General features: G+C 39.2%; 1 protein-coding gene across 1 annotated transcript in view; it reads left to right on the plus strand.

Moving 5' to 3' along the window:
* LOC134431515 (splicing regulatory glutamine/lysine-rich protein 1-like) overlaps positions 1–18,473 on the plus strand; it is a 94,951-nt gene that overhangs the window by 20,464 nt on the left and 56,014 nt on the right. The window contains exons 3-6 of the mRNA XM_063179513.1: positions 5,588–5,703; positions 15,030–15,194; positions 16,177–16,355; positions 16,989–17,119. Of these exons, the coding sequence (XP_063035583.1) occupies positions 5,588–5,703; positions 15,030–15,194; positions 16,177–16,355; positions 16,989–17,119 (591 nt within the window). The remainder of the gene's footprint in view (positions 1–5,587; positions 5,704–15,029; positions 15,195–16,176; positions 16,356–16,988; positions 17,120–18,473) is intronic.

Genomic DNA, 18,473 nt, shown 5'->3' on the forward strand with positions numbered 1-18,473 from the left:
CTCAGAAAATGTGTTACAGAAAAACTGTCACTGTTTCAGACCATTCTGGACCCCACAGAGATTTATATATAATTAGGTGAACAAGTGATTGGGTTGTGAGGTCAATTTCTATTTTCAAGTCAGAATGCTGTTTTCATGTAACTTTCTAATAGAATAACTAATTTTAATTTGCAAAGATGTGAATTTATATAGGTTTAACTTTCTGAGACCATAGTGCAACATTTTTTATTCACTATGTATAATTGTTAATGGAATCACTGGAGTGTACAATGGGCTTTAAAAATAACAATGGCTATATTCTACTAAAAGTTTAAATTATATCAGTAGCCAACAGTGCCAGCAATAAAATGTTTCATGTGCTGAATTAAACATATAGAAGGGGTAAAATGAAACTCTGAAAACTTGATTTTAGAAAACAGAATAAGATCTGAAATTTGTAGTGTATTTAGACAGTGGTAAATTAAGAATATGAGGAAGGAACCACTACACAATGAAAACTGCTCATTTTGTGACATTTAATAAGCAATTTAACAAAAATATAATTGTAAATTAATTAACATTATCAAGTTGTCAAAATATAACTTTCTTTTGTGTGTATCATTAGGTTTTGCTTTAAACATTAGTTTGAGAACACAAAATTTGAAAGATAAACAAAGATACCACCCTAATAATTCTAAATTTTATGTCCACATTGTCTAGTAGATGGATTTTGACTATTAATTTGGTTTTGTATGTTTTTTCTGTGTGACATTTGTGCATTATTAGATGACTAGACTGGCCAAGGCAGACCTGTTGCACTTGCCTGAGTTAGGCATTGTTTGCCATGCCACTAAACCTGCCGCCAAGTGAAATCTTCATGGGGGAAATGAGATTGAAGTCTGGCCTGCTGAAGATAGACGCCCTGTCTCTGTTTTCATTTTATTTTGCTTTCCTTCCTTTGTTTCTTTTATTTTCACTTTTTAATTTTTTTCCTTTTTGTTTTGTTCTGTTAAATCCCTTACCCTTGTACTTGTCAACTGGTAATTCAGCTCTGAAAAAAATTATGCTTTGTAAAGGGTTCATAGTGTTTTATTTTGAAGTTGACTTGAAGCTACTTGTGGATGGTATACAGAGAATTTAGGATATGTTTAAGTTTTATGCTGTGAGCTATGGATAAGTTTTGTTTGGAATACATTTAAGCATCTCAATTCAACAGATGAACACATTGTGTCAGACTGAAATAGTGAAAACTATATCAGTTTTAAGATGCATTCTTTCATATGTTATGCTTTGTGAGCTTATCTTGAAAGAAAAGTTAAAACTTTCTGGAAAAATTAACTTTACAAAGTAAAATCATTCTTTTTCTCTGCTATTTTTCCTTTTCTCAGCAGAGTACTTTTAGGCTGCATGATGTGTTTAAAAGAAGGGTTTGTATTTATATCTAATAAGAAGAGTTTAATTATTTCTGATATTGAGCTTTCATGAGTATTGAATGTCATGAAATATTTGTTTGCTTCTGATGAAACCTTGCTCCAGTGAGGTCAGTGGCAGTAAGATTTCATTCTTTTGTTTTTGTAATGTTTAGAAAAAACTGTTTACCCCTCATAAGTACAAATGCAGCCTGAGATTTTTTTTTTTGGAATGTGTTGTGAGGCACATTGTCTTTCAACACTCTTATTCATGGGAAGATTGAAAAGTTTTGTGTGTGTGTATGTGTGTATTGCACTTTTGCATGCTCCAGTGGTCATTATTTCAAGAAGAGGTTAAAACCAAATTATCATTTCACAATCTCAGAAGCTCTGGCAGTTCATGCTGGAGTGATTGAGAAAGTTCTTATCCCTAAATGATGTTTGTTCTTGTGAAACAGAAGCCCTAAAACAGAAGTGCTGGACCAGGTAATGTGTCTAGTCCTCAAGCATTACTCTTCCCAGCCAGCTGCATTGGGGCCAATTGGCTTGATTCTCATAATGCACCAAGCTGAGAACTGTAGCTGGGAAGAGCTTTGTGATCTCTGTTGGATTTAGCTGTGCCAGTTGAGGTAATTACAAGTAGTTGTAATGTCTTTAATCTCTGCTGCTAAATCAAATAAGAATCATGAAGTGAATCATACGGAAATTATTTTATTTGTAAGTGGGCATTTTCCATTGATTTAAAATAGTAAAAAAAAAAAAAAAAACAATTCCTTTAAAATTCTTTCAAGTAAATGTAAAAATAAAGTATTTAAAAAAGAAATGTACTTTAGTTATTTTTAAAGCTGTATTGGGGTGATGGGAGGATTAACCATGTAGTTTCAGTATAAAGAGTAAGAAAATTTCTGAGCACATGGACAGTGATAAAAATACTGTGGTTAGTACCTGCTTAACACAGGTATTTCTGTTTAGCATTTAACAAAATGGATTTCAGTACAGACGAGATTGACTAGGGCTTTTAAGCACTTAGGAAAACTACATTTCTGAACAAGCATAAGGTATCTCTAGGTAATACAGAGCTAATTCTACATTTGCTTTCAGATTCCTTTGCAAAGTGATAAATAAATAAATAAATGATCATAGAATCTAATTTACTAAACACTCATGCATTCAAATAAATATTTCTAAGGATGCAGTACAGATGTGGCAAATTTCTTTTGCTTGTTTCCCTTATTAAAAATAAATATATTTGCCTCATTTCCATTCAGCTTTTAAATACCATGAGTTTAAAAACCAAAGCAGTTATTCTTAAATGAAAGTGTCCTAATTTGTTGTCATTACTGACATATTTTGTTGTATTTTTGTGGGCTTGTATCCCTTTTAAAAATAAATGAATGAGGCTGTAACTTCTGAGGTTATTTGGCCTTACATATTAATTTGTTTTTCAAAACTGTCTAAAAACCAGGGAAATAAATTTCCAGGATATTTCAGGGTTTTGGTTTTGGGTTTTATTTTTGCCCTCAACAGTTTATTTTCTATAGAATTGTTTAAAAGTTTACCCCGATCTTAAAAACTTAAAACTTCGAAAGGGGTATCTTTTCAAAAAGACAGTATCTGAAAATACAAACAAATTTTCAGGGTTCTGTCTGTAGAGGTAGACCTTTCTTCATTCTTGAATAAAATAAATAAACATATCTTTGTGGCATGCACCTCATCAACTAGATTTTGTATTTAACATTAAACATTATGCTGTTGAGGGACCAAAGTATTCTGGAAAAAACGCTGCTAACTTTGCAGTTTATATGTGTATGTAATTCATTTTTTTAAACTATAATAGTTTATTTAACTGAAATTGTTCAATTGATTCCTTAAGCAATGTTTGAGCAAATGAATAATGAATAATTGCAATTATTTCAGTAAGGTGAACCATATACTTAAAGTTTAGAATGGTATTTAAGTACATTTCTGAACTTGACTCCCTGTCAGTTTAGTTATATGCATATGCATAACTCATTTCCTATCTAAAAGGGCTAAATGTCTTAAGCATCTCTTAAGTTTATCTGGTTTAAGTGTATATTGAATTGGCTGTATGTAAGTGCATACTTAAATTAGGCATATGCTTATGTATATTATTGACCAAGGATCTAAATTGCAATTCAGATGTACCACTTTAGGAGCCATTAAATTTACTTGAGCCATGTCTGTTGATCCTGTAGAAACCTCTATGAGTATCCAGTTAATTGCAAGATGCTGGCTCAGCAATAATTTGAAAATGCTTAAGTATTTTGTTTTTCAGAAGAACTGGCATATAATTGTATGCCTAATTTGCACACACAGTTGTTGGAACTGTATATTTGGAAGCCTGTTAGCTACAAGGTACCTGATTCTCATGAGCAGTCTGGCAAATCAAGTACACCTCTCATTGCATGCCTGAGTTCAAAATGAGACCTGTTAGGAGTGCTCAGCATTGTGATGATGACTCAGATTTATGCATGTTTTTATAAAAGCCCTGGAAGACATAATAACACAGTTAATTCTTATTTGTTAATAAGATAATAATTTTCTCCTTTAGATAGCAAAATAAAGTGGTTTGTTACATGTTAAGGAGCAAGATGCCTCAAATTTAAATAACGCTAAATAGAAGGTGTGAGAAAAAAGAAGAGTACTGTTATTCTATCTTTTCTAATCCACTCATGCTATATAAAAATTAATTTTCATTTATATTTGTTTTGTCCTTTGTATCTCCAACTCTAACCAAGTCCTTGATGCAGATCTGTAGAACAGGTTTGCAACTTGTCTTTTTATTTTTTTTTAAGTAGTATGATTCCTGTGGGGTTTATTTTCACAAATATAGCTAAAATTGCACAGTGTTTTGAAAATAATATAATAATTTGGGTTTTGAGAACAATATTTATAATAATTTTAAAATTCTGAAGTTAAGGGCTTTATAGTTAAAACACATAAAGTTTGAACCAAAGCAGTAAAAGTCACTGGCACAGTATTTGTATATACCTTGACTTTTAAAACAATTTTTAAATAAAAGCATTTACATTATTAAAGTGCATGGGGTAGTATCACAGGGCTCAAATTGGTAGCATATATACAGTTACTCCAGTAATTTTGAATAAATCATAGATAACTAATGTAATTAGCACTTCTTTTCTTTATTTTTTCAGTTCAGTGTTTAATATTTGTACCAGTTTAAATGCCTTTGCATTTCAAATTTAAAACATACGTTTATTGCATTTACAATTAACTATTGCATCTTTTGATTTTTGAAGATTTTTATTATTTCTTTAGCAGTCTCATTGTAACTAACTTTCAATCAAACCTGTGTTTAGTTCAGATTAGATATTGCTTAAACTTTTTGCGTGACAGGGAAAATATGGTTGAAATAGTAGGAAATATAGGTAAATATAGCTTGCTTAGCTGATAAGTTATGATTCTCTTTAATTTCAGTAAACTTAAAGCTAATTTATCAAAAATTTAGATAAACTGAGGTGACCTAGAATGTAAGACAGTACAAATATGAATTTTTCAGCCCTTCCTCCACTCCCAACTTCATTTGTAGTATGTCTTGTGTGGAGTCACAGTAGGGCTTTTTTTATTTTTATTTATTTGTACATCAAAAGTAGGTAACTGCAGAGGGTGAAAAAGCTCATGATTTTCAGTTAACACATACTTTGTTTCTTTCTTTTTTACACTGATTTGCTTATTTGCCATTTCTGGGGATTAAACTTTAAAAAAAAGTTCTTCTTTTCTATATCTGATGTTCTGTGTGCTATTAGTGATGCAGCCAACATGAATGGTTGTCATGTGTAAAACAGCTTTCAATCACCGTGAAAACACTGCCCCAGGAAAGCGTCCATGCTTGATATCGTTTGGCTCATGAACATTAAGTTTCCAGTACAGGTGACCCATAGCTCCAAGTGTTAAATAATTGTGTACATTATTCAGTTTTTAAAATAATAATCCATTAATGACATTGCTAGTCTTTGAAGTTCTGCTCACTTTTGTTTTTCCTAGTAGACACAGGGTAAAAGGAAATACTTAAGTCCATATCTCTTTGTAAGGATCTGGTAAATAGATTCATTCTTATTTATGACTTTTTTAAATGCAAGAGTAATTGTAAAATCATAGAAAGAGTAACATCTGTGTAGTGTTCCAACTCTGTGTAATGCTTTTCTTTGCTTCTTCAGGTAAAATCCCAGATGAAGCCAAAGCCCTTTCTCTATTGGCACCTGCTCCTACTATGACAAGTCTGATGCCCGGTGCAGGGTTGCTTCCTATACCTACACCAACTCCTTTAACTGCAGTAAGTAAAATTCAGTCTCTGATTTCTGGTTTTCCTTTATACTCAGTAACCTCTCTGTGTTCAGAGAACAAGAACTATCTGATCTGTGGATGTTGTCTTCTCATATGCTAAATCAGTGAGGATTTAGCTGTGGTGCGGAGAGGGTAGATCACAAGATGTCCATGCACTACCTTTCTTGGGTGTTTCTTTCAGGTTCTCGGATTGCAAAATAGTGGCTAAATACTGGATTTGGTTGTGTTCATTTTAGTTGTTGTTCCTTCACTATACCCATTAATTTGATGCAGTAGCAATGCTATCCACCTCTTAATAAATTACTAAAAGATCATAGTTAAATTGAAAGAGTTCTTCATAATATTAAAATGCTGCAATAGGATGTTTTTGCAATAGGATACTTTGACCCTGGTGGAAGCTGAGGTGAGCCTGACTGAAAATGAGTGGAAGAAACATTCCGTTGTGACTGGCCCAGAGGCCCCGTGCATTTTGGGCATAGACTTCCTTCTAAGTGGGTATTTCAAAGACCCAGAAGGACTCAGGTGGGCATTTGGGATAGCTGCTGTGGAGACAGAGGGCATTAAGCCATTGAACACCTTGCCTGGACTATCAGAGAACCCATCTGCAGTAGATCTTCTGAAGGGGGAAGAGCGACAAGTACCAATTGCCACGTCGACAGTGCACCGCCAGCAGTACTGGACAACTCAAGATGCTGTGATTCCCATCCACAAGATGATCTGTGACCTGGAGAGCCAAGGGGTGGTCAGCAAGGCCTACTCACCCTTGAACAGTCCCATTTGGTCTGTACACAAATTTGGAGAATGGAGATTTACTGTGGACTATCATGCCTTGAATGAAGTGACTCCACCATTGAGCGCTGCTGTGCCGGACATGTTGGAGCTCCAGTATGAGCTGGAGTCCAAGGCAGTGAAGTGGTATGCCACTATTGACATTGCCAGTGTGTTTTTCTCCATTCCTCTGGCAACAGAGTGCAGGCCTCAGTTTCCCTTCACCTGGAGGGGCATGCAATACACCTGGAACCAACTGTCCTAGGAGTGGAAGCACAGCCCCACCATCTGCCATGGACTGATCCCATACTACTCTAGAAAAGGGTGAGGCTCCAGAACATCTGCAGTACATTGATGACATCATTGTGTGGGGGAACATGGCAGCAGAGGTGTTTGAGAAGGGAGAGAAGATCATCCAGATTCTCCTGAAAGCCAGTTTCGCCATCAAAAAGAGCAAAGTCATGGGACCTGCTTGAGAGATCCAGTTCCTGGGAGTAAAGTGGCAAGATGGATGGCATCAGATTCCCACCAATGTCATCAATTAGATCACAGCAATGTCTCCACTGCCCAACAAGAAGGAAATACAAGCTTTTTAGGTGCCATTGGCTTTTGAAAAATGTATATTCCTGAGTACAGTCAGACTGTGAGCCCTCTCTACCTAGTCACCTGCAAAAAGAACAATATCCACTGGGGCCCTGAACGGCAACAAGCCTTCACCCAGATCAAGTAAGAAATCGCTCATGTGGTAGCCCTTGGCCCAGTCAGAGCAGGACCAGAAGTGAAGAACATGCTCTACTCCACAGCCAGGAGCCATGGTTTGTCCTGGAGCCTTTGGCAGAGGTGCCTAGTGAGTGACACTTGGAGTTGACCACTGGGATTCTGGAGCCGAAGTTACAGAGGGGCCAAAGCCAACTACATTCCAACAGAGAAGGAAATCTTGGCCACCTATGAAAGAGTCCAAGCTGCCTCAGAGGTGATTGGCACAGAAGCACAACTCCTCCTGGCACCCCGACTACTGGTGCTGGGGTGGATGTTCAAAGCAAAGGTTCCCTCTACCCACCACTCCACCAATGACACATGGAGCAAGTGGATTGCTCTCATCACACAGTGCACCCATACTGGAAAACTGAAGCACCCTGGAATCTTGAAGATAATTACAAATTGGCCTGAAGGTGAAAACTTTGGTATCTTGTCGCAGACATTTCTCCACAGAAATCCTTTCTTTTGGATTTCTGCGTCTTCGGGAGGCCAGAGGCCCCCGAAGAGAAGGTAAACAATTATTATCAGCTGCTGTGGAATGCAACAGGGACACCTTGATTGGTTCATTTCCTATGTTTATAATTAAGGGCCAATCACCAGTGCAAGCCAGGGGACTGAGTCCCTGGACACAACTTTGTTTGGGATTCTTTTCTATCTATTCTTAGCTTAGCCAGCAGCTCTGCAAACCTCTCTCTATATTCTATTTAGTATAGTCATAATGTATTATATATCATATCTTAATAAATCAGCCTTCTGATCAAGATACAAGATTCACCGTCTCTCTATCACCAGCCGCGCCCACTCAGGTCGCTGTAATAGTATCTCTGACGAAGAGGAGAAAAAACAACTGACACATGCTGAGGAAGCTCCACCATACAACCAACTGCCAGGAGAAGAAACATGCTGCGCTCTTTTCACTGACAGTTCCTGTCACGTTGTAGGGATGAAACAAAGGTGGAAAGCTGCCGTATGGAGCCCCACACAACAGGTTGCAGAAGTTACTGAAGGAGAAGGTGGATTGAGCCAACTTGCTGGACTCAAAGCTGTTCAGCTGTCCCTCAGGTGAACTTTTGGGATTACTGTAGAGACAGACGACATTAGACAATTGAACACCTTGTCTGGTCTCTCAGAGGACCCTTCTGTGGTAAGACTCCTGAGCATTGGGGCAACACAGCAGAGGAATTTTTTGAGAAAGGGGAGAAAATAATCCAAATCTTCCTGAAGTCCAGTTTTGCCATAAAGCACAGTAAGGTCAAGGGACCTGCCCAGGAAATTAAGTTCCTGGGGGTAAAATGGGAAGACAGGCGCAGACAGATTCCAACAGAGGTGATCAATAAGATAGCTGTGATGTCTCCACTGACCAGCAAGAAGCAAACACAGGCTTTCCTAGGCATCATGGGTTTTTTGAGTATGCATGTCCCAGAGTTCAACAAGATTTTAAGCTCTCTCTACCTTGTGACATGAAAGAAAAAATATTTCAAGTGGGACCCTGAACAACAGTAAACCTTTGAACAAATTGAATAGGAGATTCCTCATGCATTTGTCTTTGGGCCAATCAGGACAGGACAGGATGTGAAAAATGAGCTCTACACTGCAGTCAGGGAGAATGGTCCTTCCTGAAGACTCTGGCAGAATGTACCTGGAGAGACTTGAGGATGATCTGTCAGGTTCTGGAGTTGGGGATTCAAAGGATCTGAGCCCAGCTACACCCCAATTGAAAAAGAGGTTCTTGTAGCCTATGAAGGAGTTCAAGCTGCCTCAGAAGTGATTGGCACCAAAGCACAGCTTCTTCTGGCACCCCAGCTACCAGTGCTAGGATGTTTACAGGGAAAATCCCTGCAAAACATCATGCCTCTTATATGACGTGGAGTAAGTGGATTGCTCTCATCCCACAGCAAGCTCGTATAGGAAATCTGAATCACTTTGGGATCTTGGAAGTCATCATGAACTGTCCTACATGTGAGAATTTTGGATTATCATCTGAAGAGGAAGAAAAGCAGGTGACATGTGCAGAGGAGGCCCCACCATATAACCAGCTACTGGAGAGTGAGAGGAGATACTCTCTTTTCACTGATGGATCTTGCCATACCTTGCCATAGGGACCAGTAGGAAATGGAAAGCAGCTGTATGGAGCCCTACACGGTGAGTTGCGGAAGCCACCAAGGTAGATGGAGTCATATTGCAGAACTGAAAGCTGTCCAGTTGGCTTTGGACATTGCTGAATGAGAGAAGTGTCCAACACTCTACCTCTGCATTGACTTGTGGATGGTAGCAAATACTTTATGGGAGTGGCTGGAAAGATGGAAAAAGGCCAACTGACAGCACAGAGGGAAACCCCTTTGTCTGCCAAAGTGTGGCAAGACATTGCTACCCAGGTGACCATGAAAGTCTGTCATGTGGATGCACATGTACCTAAGAGTCAGGCTCATGAGGAGCACTGCAACAATGAACAGGTGGATCAGGCTGCCAAAATCAAGGTGTCACAGGTAGATCTGGACCGGCAACATAAGGGTGAGTTATTTCTAGCTCAGTGGGTCCATGATGCCTAATGTCATCAGAGAAGAGATGCAACATACAGGTGGGCTTGTGACTGAGGGGTAGACTTAAACACAGACACTATATCCCAGGTTATCCATGACTGTGAAACATGTGCTGTGATCAAGCAGGCCAAGCCGGTACAGCTCCTGTGGTATTTGGAGCGGTGGTCTAAATATAAGTATGGGTTAGGCCTGGCAGATCAGTTACATCACACTGCTGCAAACCTGCCAATGTCGGAACCCAATAAATTCCTCTGGCTGCCCTGGAGGGCTTGAGCCCCTGCCTGGCGGGCTCAGAGACCTTGGCACAGAGCCCAACACCCCCGTGCCTTTGATTTAGCCCTTGGAAAAAACAATTGCCAACCTTTATATGAAGAATTAAAAGTCAAGAGACTTTAAGTCGAATAATAGTTAGTTGGTCACAGGGTGAAAAATAGATTTTTGGGTTTTTTAGAATGGGGGTTCAGGAGGCAAGATGGAGGAATCCGGGTGTGTCCAGTCTTTCTCCTTCTTCTTCTTGGCCTCCATGTTCTGGGTGATGCTGGCACTTTTAGATTGGTTTAGAGTAGAAGCTCACTGTCTAACATAGATGATAGGTATTGGGAAGTTATTGTAAATAATGTACACATTGTTTTTAGTTTAAAAAGACAACACCGCCTCTGAGGTGGGCAGTGTGCCTCAACCCGACCTGCCAGACAGACCTGAGGCAGGTCAGAGAAAGAATGTTATAGATAAGAAATAATAAACAACCTTGAGAACGAGAACAGAAAAATCCTGACTCCTTCTTCGAGGGCCAAACTGGAAAAAAGAAGCTTGTACATATCTCAGAGTCACTCTGACCAGCAGAGATTCTGAGACGCCAAGGCAAGAGTTACATGCTTACAGTGGTAGAAGCAACCACTGGATGGCTGGAGACAACCCCATGTCTCATGCCACTGCCCAGAACATTTTTTTGGGCTTTGAAAAGCAAGTCCTGTGGTGACATGGCACCCCTGAAAGAATTGAGGAAGACAATGTGACTCATTTCACAAATAGCCTTATAAAAATCTGGGCTAGACAACACAATATTGAGTGGGTGTATTATATACCCTGTCATGCACCAGGCACTGGGAATGTCAACTGGTATAATGGACTGATAAAAACAACATTGAAGGCACTGGGTTGTTGGACCCTCAAGCAGTGGGATCTGCACTTAGCAAAGGCTACATGGCTAGTCAACACAAGATGTTCCACTTACTGAGACGGCCCTGCACAATCAGGATCCCTGCATACAGCAGATGGAGATAAAGTCCTTGTGGTGCATATGAGAGGTATGCGAGGAAAGACAGTTTGGATTAATCCTGCCTTGAGGAAAAGCAAACCCATCCATGGGATTATTTTTCCTCAATGACCTGGTTACACTTGGCGGGCAATGCAGAGGGATGGGGAAACACATTGTATACCTCAGGGGGTTTTGACTTTGGGTGAGAACAGCCTGTAATGTTGAATTGCATATGTAACACTGGTTGCTGAATGTCATTGTCACTGCATGTTGTAACTACCATGGACAATGAGAATGGACTGCTCTGGTTATATCAGTCATGGACCAAATGAATTCAATCCATATCCTGGAGGATAGCCAGTGGCTACTGAAATAATAATTGTATTTGTAAATATTTATATGTATATATGTGTACAGGTGAAAGGTATTCATTTGGGCAGGAGTAGATGATATGGAATAAGGGTTGGATAATGTCCTGGGTAACCCAAAATGTTATTGTATTACACAGCTATCTGTGCCCAAAATTGTTACTGTCTCTTTAAGACCTGGCAGCTGAAAAATTGAATGGTAGGGCAGGAGCTAGGGGATGCCCCAGGAGTTTTAGAAGTCAGAGCACTCAGGCAGAGCTCTCTCTTGTCTCTTGCCTCTCTTGCCTCTTGGATTTTGCCATAGAGCTGAGGCAGCATGGGTGGAGGCTCCCCTTTGGGTTTCTTTTGGTCTTTTTTCTTTGAGGGGGGTGCTTTGGGTGTTTTGTTTTTTTTCGAAAGGCTGTGTTTTTCAGTCCTGGACTGCCCCAAGGTAAATTCTGCGAGTGCCTGACTACAGCTGCAGCATCACACCGAAAAGAACATAACAGTCCTGCTTCATATGGTCGCCCCAGCACACCAGCAGTGCCCGGTCAAAATGGGAAGGCACGGAGTCTGAGTTACCCCAGCCGACTGCTTAGCATCTTCTGCCAAGAAAGCAGCAAAGTCCCTCCACAAGTTCTAGATATTGACCGAACTCCAGCCATGGGAGTGTGCCATCTGCTTTTTGCCAATGGAGCTGCCACTACTGGTGGAGACATAGAGGGGATGAGCTACTGCCATCTTTGTCTCTCCACATGCGGTCATTTGCAGAGGGCATCATCTTGGGAGGGGGATGGGGGTGGTGTTACTCCTCCATTTTGAGTTTCTCTTTGTTCCTGGGCAGTCTGTGAGATTTCAGCAAGTTTGTAACTAGTGACTATTACTGTTATTTTCTGCCTGTTGCTATTTTGGGTTTTTTTAGTAAATGTTATTTTTTCACTTGTATCTACACATATTCTTTTCTTATTGGTGGAAAGGGATTGGCTAAAATACTTAAGAGGAGGTAACTCATTTTGAAGTGTCCGCCTTTTGGATTGTCCTAAATCAAGACATTGTACTTAAATGATTCCTCATCTGTCTCCATGACCAGAAACATTATTCTCACTCTCATATTCTTAGCTGATACTGATCAGCATCGTAAAAGAAATCCCTTCCTTCCTTCCTTCCTTCCTTCCTTCCTTCCTTCCTTCCTTCCTTCCTTCCTTCCTTCCTTCCTTCCTTCCTTCCTTCCTTCCTTCCTTCCTTCCTTCCTTCCTTCCTTCCTTCCTTCCTTCCTTCCTTCCTTCCTTCCTTCCTTCCTTCCTTCCTTCCTTCCTTCCTTCCTTCCTTCCTTCCTTCCTTCCTTCCTTCCTTCCGTTGTGGTCCAAGAGCTGTTTTCAAGTGTGCAACTTATATAATGAAACAGTGTATCCAATGTTGCGAGTTAGAGGTTTAGGCTACTTCTGTTTATGGTTCATAACTGTCATTGTATGAGAGACATTGGATGACTTTGAAAAGAATTTTTCACAAGAATGCTGGTGCTTTTTTGTCTCAAAATATGTGAAGAAATATTTTAGGTATTTCATTTAAAACTGTGCTTACTCAAGTTTCCACTGCATAATTGTTGGCAATGATCCCTAAATAATCATGGAATAATTTAGGTTAGAAAAGACCTCTAAGATCATCAAGTTCAACTGTAATCTTAACACTGCCAAGTCCACCACTAAACCATGTTCCCAAGTGCCATGTTTACACATCTTTTAAATAGTTCCACAGATGGTGACTCAACTGCTTCCCTGGGCAGCCTGTTCCATTGCTTGACAAGCATTTGGTGAAGAAATGTTTTGTAATATCCAATCTAAACCTCCCCTGGTACAACTTGAGGCTATTTCCTCTCATCCTATCACTTGTTACTTGAGAGAAGTGACTGACACCCACTTCACTACAACCTCCCTTCAAGTAGTTGTAGACAGTGATAAGGGCTCCCCTGAGTCTCCTTTCTCCAGGCTTAATAAACCCAGTTCCCTCAGCAGCTCCTCATAAAGACTTGTGCTCCAGCCCCTTCACCAGGTCTGTTGCTCTTCTTTGGATGTACTCCAGCATCTTGTCATGAGGGTGCCGAACCTGAACGCAGTATTAGAGATGTGGCCTCACCAGTGCCGAGTACAGAGGAAGAATCGCTTCCTAGTCCTGCTGGTCACACTATTGCTGATACAAGCCAGGATGCCAGTGGCTTTCTTGGCCACCTGGGCATGGACTGGCTCATGTTCAGCCAGCTGTTGACCAACATCCCCAGGTCCTTTTTTGCCAGGCAGCTTTCCAGTTACCCTTCCTCAAGGCAGTAGTGTTTCATGTGGTTGTTGTGACCCAAGTGCAGTACTCAGCACTTCGCCTTGATGAATCTCATACAGTTGGCCTTGGGCCATCAATCCAGCATATCCATATCCCTCTGTAGTACATTCCTACCCTCCAGCAGATCAACACTCCCACCCATCTTGGTGTCGTCAAATTTGCTAAGGATGCACTTGATCCCCTCATCCAGAGCATTGATGAAGATTGATATGTTAAACAGGACTGGTGTAATAATGGTGTTTAGAGACATTTGTTTCTAAACTAACCATATGTAGTGGTTTTGCAAAACCATGACACCATCTAAGGTAAATTCACTTTGTTTTTAATATACATATTTAATAAATTATCTGTGAATTTTAGAATATCAAAGAGGAAGTCAAGCTGTATAACTTTAATGGGTTGACCTTGGCTGGGCACCAGGTGCCCACCGAGCTGCTCTACCCTTCCCAGCTGGACAGGGGAGAAAAAATAAGAACTAGTAGGTTGAGATAAGGCAGTTTACTAAAGCAAAAGTGAAAGTTTGCATGTGCATAAACAAAGAGAAAAAAAAAAGTTTATTCTCTACTTCCCATCAGTGAGCGATGTTCAGCTGCTTCCCAGAAAGCAGGGCTCCAGCATGTGTAGTGGTTGCTCTGGAAGGCAAACATTGTAAATATTGAATGCATCCCCTTCCTCCTTTTCTTAGCTTTATATCTGACCTGACATCATATGGTATGGAATATCCTTTTGGTTAATTTGGGTCAACTAGCCTGGTTGTGTCCTCTCACACGATCTTGCCCACTCCTAGCCCCTTAATGGGGGGAATGTTGAGAGACAGCGTTGATGCTCTGCCAGTGCTGCTCAGCAGTAGCCAAAACACTGGTATGTTATCAACACTTTTCTAGCTACCAATGCAAAGCCCAACACTCGGAGGACTGCTATAGGAACATGAACTCCAGCTCAGCCACACCCAGCACAATAACCCTCTGTTTAATAATAAAAGGATTATTTCAAATAAAGAGAGTAGTTTTGTTACATAAAAAACTACTGGTGGTTAGAAACTTTGCTGAAAAGGAAGTTGATTTTTGAATGGAGAAAAAATTCAAACCAGGAACTCAGCAGACCAATTTAGTAATAATTTTAAAGTGACTTTTTTATAACATTCCCCAAGAGAAATTTCAATTCTCAATTCTGGGACCTTACGGTTTAAAGTCATACCTATATTAATTAGGTTTATTTTTACAGAAATGCACAAGGAAGGCAAGTAATAAAAGGTGAAGTGTCTCCTTCCTGTGCTTGGTTGCAAAGCATATCCTATTTTTATATTTTCCAGCTTGGTGTTTCACTTGGCACTTTGGGGGCTATACCAGCAGCAGCATTGGACCCTAACATTACAACACTGGGAGAAATACCACAGCCACCAATTATAGGGAATGTGGACCCATCAAAGATTGATGAAATTAGAAGAACAGTCTATGTTGGAAACTTGAATTCACAGGTAGCTTTTTTTGGTTTTGTTGGTAATAATAATGGAAGATACAGAATTGTTAATTTGTGAATTACAATCTTACATTTTAAGAGTTTTCATTAGTTGATGCCAATAGAAGTTTACTAGAGATATTTCAAATTCTTGAATTCTCTTTTGCCAATCAGATTAGACCAGACTGTTGGAATTCATTCTAGCAGGAAAACAAAGAAATCACACTCTAACTGAATTCAAGAAGCATTTATGATTGTGGGTGTTGATCAAATGTCCAGCTTGACTATATTAGCGGAGCAATGCCTCAGAATTTGTGAGAGAATGGTAGCTGTCCCCCACAACACTCTGCAGTTGCTTAAGTACAGTAAGAAGAAATTATTTGTCCCAGTAGAAGTTGAAAAATTAGCATAAATATATTTGAGTTACTCTGACAGGAAAGTTGGGTCTGTCAGAAATTTGTTTTTCAGCAACTGATTGAAAAACAATTTGATTTTGACTGATGGAAATATAAGTATTTGAGTTTTTGTTTTTTGACTGCTAAAGTAGCTACTAAAGTATAAAACTACTATTGATTGCAATAAAATAAAACAAGCTTGGAACTAGTAGAAAAACAGAGAAAAGTGAAGTCTTGTAATACTGCTTGGATTTTTTTTTTAGTTGATCAAAATTCACCATCAGTATCTTGGACATAGGTGTATCATCAGTTATTTCAAATAAGTTGTCTGAAAACTACAAAATCCTGTACAAGTGCTTTTTTAACCTAGATGTAGGACTTCAGGGCTCATGGTTGCACTATTTTAAATTGTAATATATTTTTTAAATTAATGGAAGAAAAAAAATACCTTTCTCTCTTCAAGTGTAACATCACCAAATTCATGTCACCTGTGTAATGATGATGAGATGTCTTTCCAAAATCTGTAGCTGTTAGATTATCTGATATGTTGAATAAGTGGTTTTCATTATATATTTTACTTCAGCTGAGATCTTTGACTCTTTCTAGACTACAACAGCAGATCAGCTGCTTGAATTTTTTAAGCAAGTTGGAGAAGTCAAATTTGTGCGAATGGCAGGTGATGAGACACAACCAACACGATTTGCTTTTGTGGAATTTGCAGACCAAAATTCTGTACCTCGAGCTCTCGCCTTTAATGGAGTTATGTTTGGAGACAGGCCACTGAAGTAAGAAACTAATTATCTATATGAATATTGAATGAGAGATGTCTTAGTATCCTTATACATTTATGACTCATGCAGGAAACTGCTGTGATTAATATTTATTTTTTATTATTATATTATTTATAATATTAGTATAGTATCAATGTAAAGACCTATTGTTAGTAAACTGGAGTGCTTTATGAACTCAAATTTCAAGGTTGGACATAACTTTTTTTCCAAGAAGAATATGGTTGGCATTGAATAAGATATTTCTACATCCAATCTTGAATTGGTGAAAGCCATAACAGTGAGAGAATCTGCAAAGTCCTTTGTACTAATTAAGCTTTATATATGATGTGTATGTAATTAGTAGGTATTAATGTAGAAATTTTATCTGAAATAGATTTATAGACTTGTACTAGAAAAAAATTTAACAGAAATATTGTGCCAAAATTATTTAAAAGTCATAGGATTTGAAAGCAATAAAAACCAGGCATTTCATATACTTAGAAAAGATGAATGTTAGAGGATAAAATTGTAGTTTTGCTGAACTTTGTGGTTTTTAGTCATACATGGAAGTTGAGGTGTTTTCATTTTTTTTCGTTTTTCCTTTTCAAAAGTTTGGAAGTTAAAGGTTTTATTTTTGTCTTAATTTAGAATAAATCACTCCAATAATGCAATAGTGAAGCCTCCTGAAATGACACCTCAAGCTGCTGCCAAGGAACTGGAAGAAGTGATGAAGAGAGTAAGGGAAGCCCAATCATTCATATCTGCTGCTATTGAGCCAGGTAGGTATATTATGTTCATTATCTAACAGACGTGTTCTGTGTATACCTTGACACATGCTTTTAAGAGCACTTTCAAACACAGGAAAAGGGTACTCAAAGGTTATTGGAATATGATCCCAATATTACCAGGTAGATTGTGCCTGGGCTGGTCTGACTCTTGCTGCTCGGCCAAAGGCGGCGACTGTGGTATTTCACCTCAGAGACACTTTTGGCTGGCTGGATGTTGCAGCTGGGCACTGAAACAAGTCGAGGCTTGTAGAAACTCAGTTTACCTGAGGTGGGAAGGCTTCAGGCTAAGGTGAGGAGGAAAAGGAGATGGATTCTGCTGGAGGGTTAATATCCAGAGTTTATTCTATGGTCACAGACGTCTGAATCTTAGGTAACAGATCCAACAGAATCCTGACCACATGGCCTGAGTGACTTCTTAAGCTCCGGGGGGAGGGAAGGGACAGGTGAGCCACTAACCAGGTGGGAGGGGCAGGGTCTCAGGGGACGATGACACCCAGACAGGCCAATGACCCCCAGGCCTGAAGAGCATCCTTTGAACTTGACCTACCACACGAGGCCTTGCAGGAATGTTAAGCCTCATTGACAGAAGGCACTCAGCAAGGGGGCGAGGGGGAAGGGGAAGAGAGGTATTGCCATACCTGGGAAGGGGCTGGGAAGTTTAAAACAGGAAATTGCAACACACTGCAACAAAAGGTGAGCAAGATGTATGTGGGAAAACAAAAGAAAACAATCAAAATTGTTTTCATGCAACAAAGCAGCGGAATGAAGATGACTTTATTTCATCATGTCTTATTTTCAGATACATGCTCACTGAATGTTTTCAAAAATGCGAAGTCAATACTAAATTAATATTTAATGTTGCTAAATTATTATTTAATGTTGATGCTTTTAAAGTTCAAAGTACTTACAAACTTTAAAAATACTTTATATTTTGTTTTCTCTTTTAGCACCCATTAATACCATAGTTTCATGATCAGAGCGAGCTAGTGTGCTGCTGAAAGCAGTAATATTATGCTTTTCTTTGATGGGTTAATTTTATCACTGTTGTTTTAAATGATCAAATCGGCAGCCAATTTTATAATAAAAATTTAACAAAGATTTATTAGATCGTTAACAAAAATAGAATTTCGAAAAACCACCACAGCCAAGACATCATCAGCCCCGGGTGCAGGCGCTGGGTGAACCAGGATCCGACTGACAAAGTGACAGCATTTCCCCAGTGGTTCACCCCGAATGCTTCAAGCAGCTAGCTTATATACAGTTTATTCTGCCTGAGGCAGGGATGACCGAACATTTCTTTGTGTCTCTTCACATGTAGAACTGGATCCACACATGTACAGGAATA

Source organism: Melospiza melodia, chromosome W (genome assembly GCF_035770615.1).
Source record: "Melospiza melodia melodia isolate bMelMel2 chromosome W, bMelMel2.pri, whole genome shotgun sequence".
Lineage (NCBI taxonomy): Eukaryota > Metazoa > Chordata > Aves > Passeriformes > Passerellidae > Melospiza > Melospiza melodia.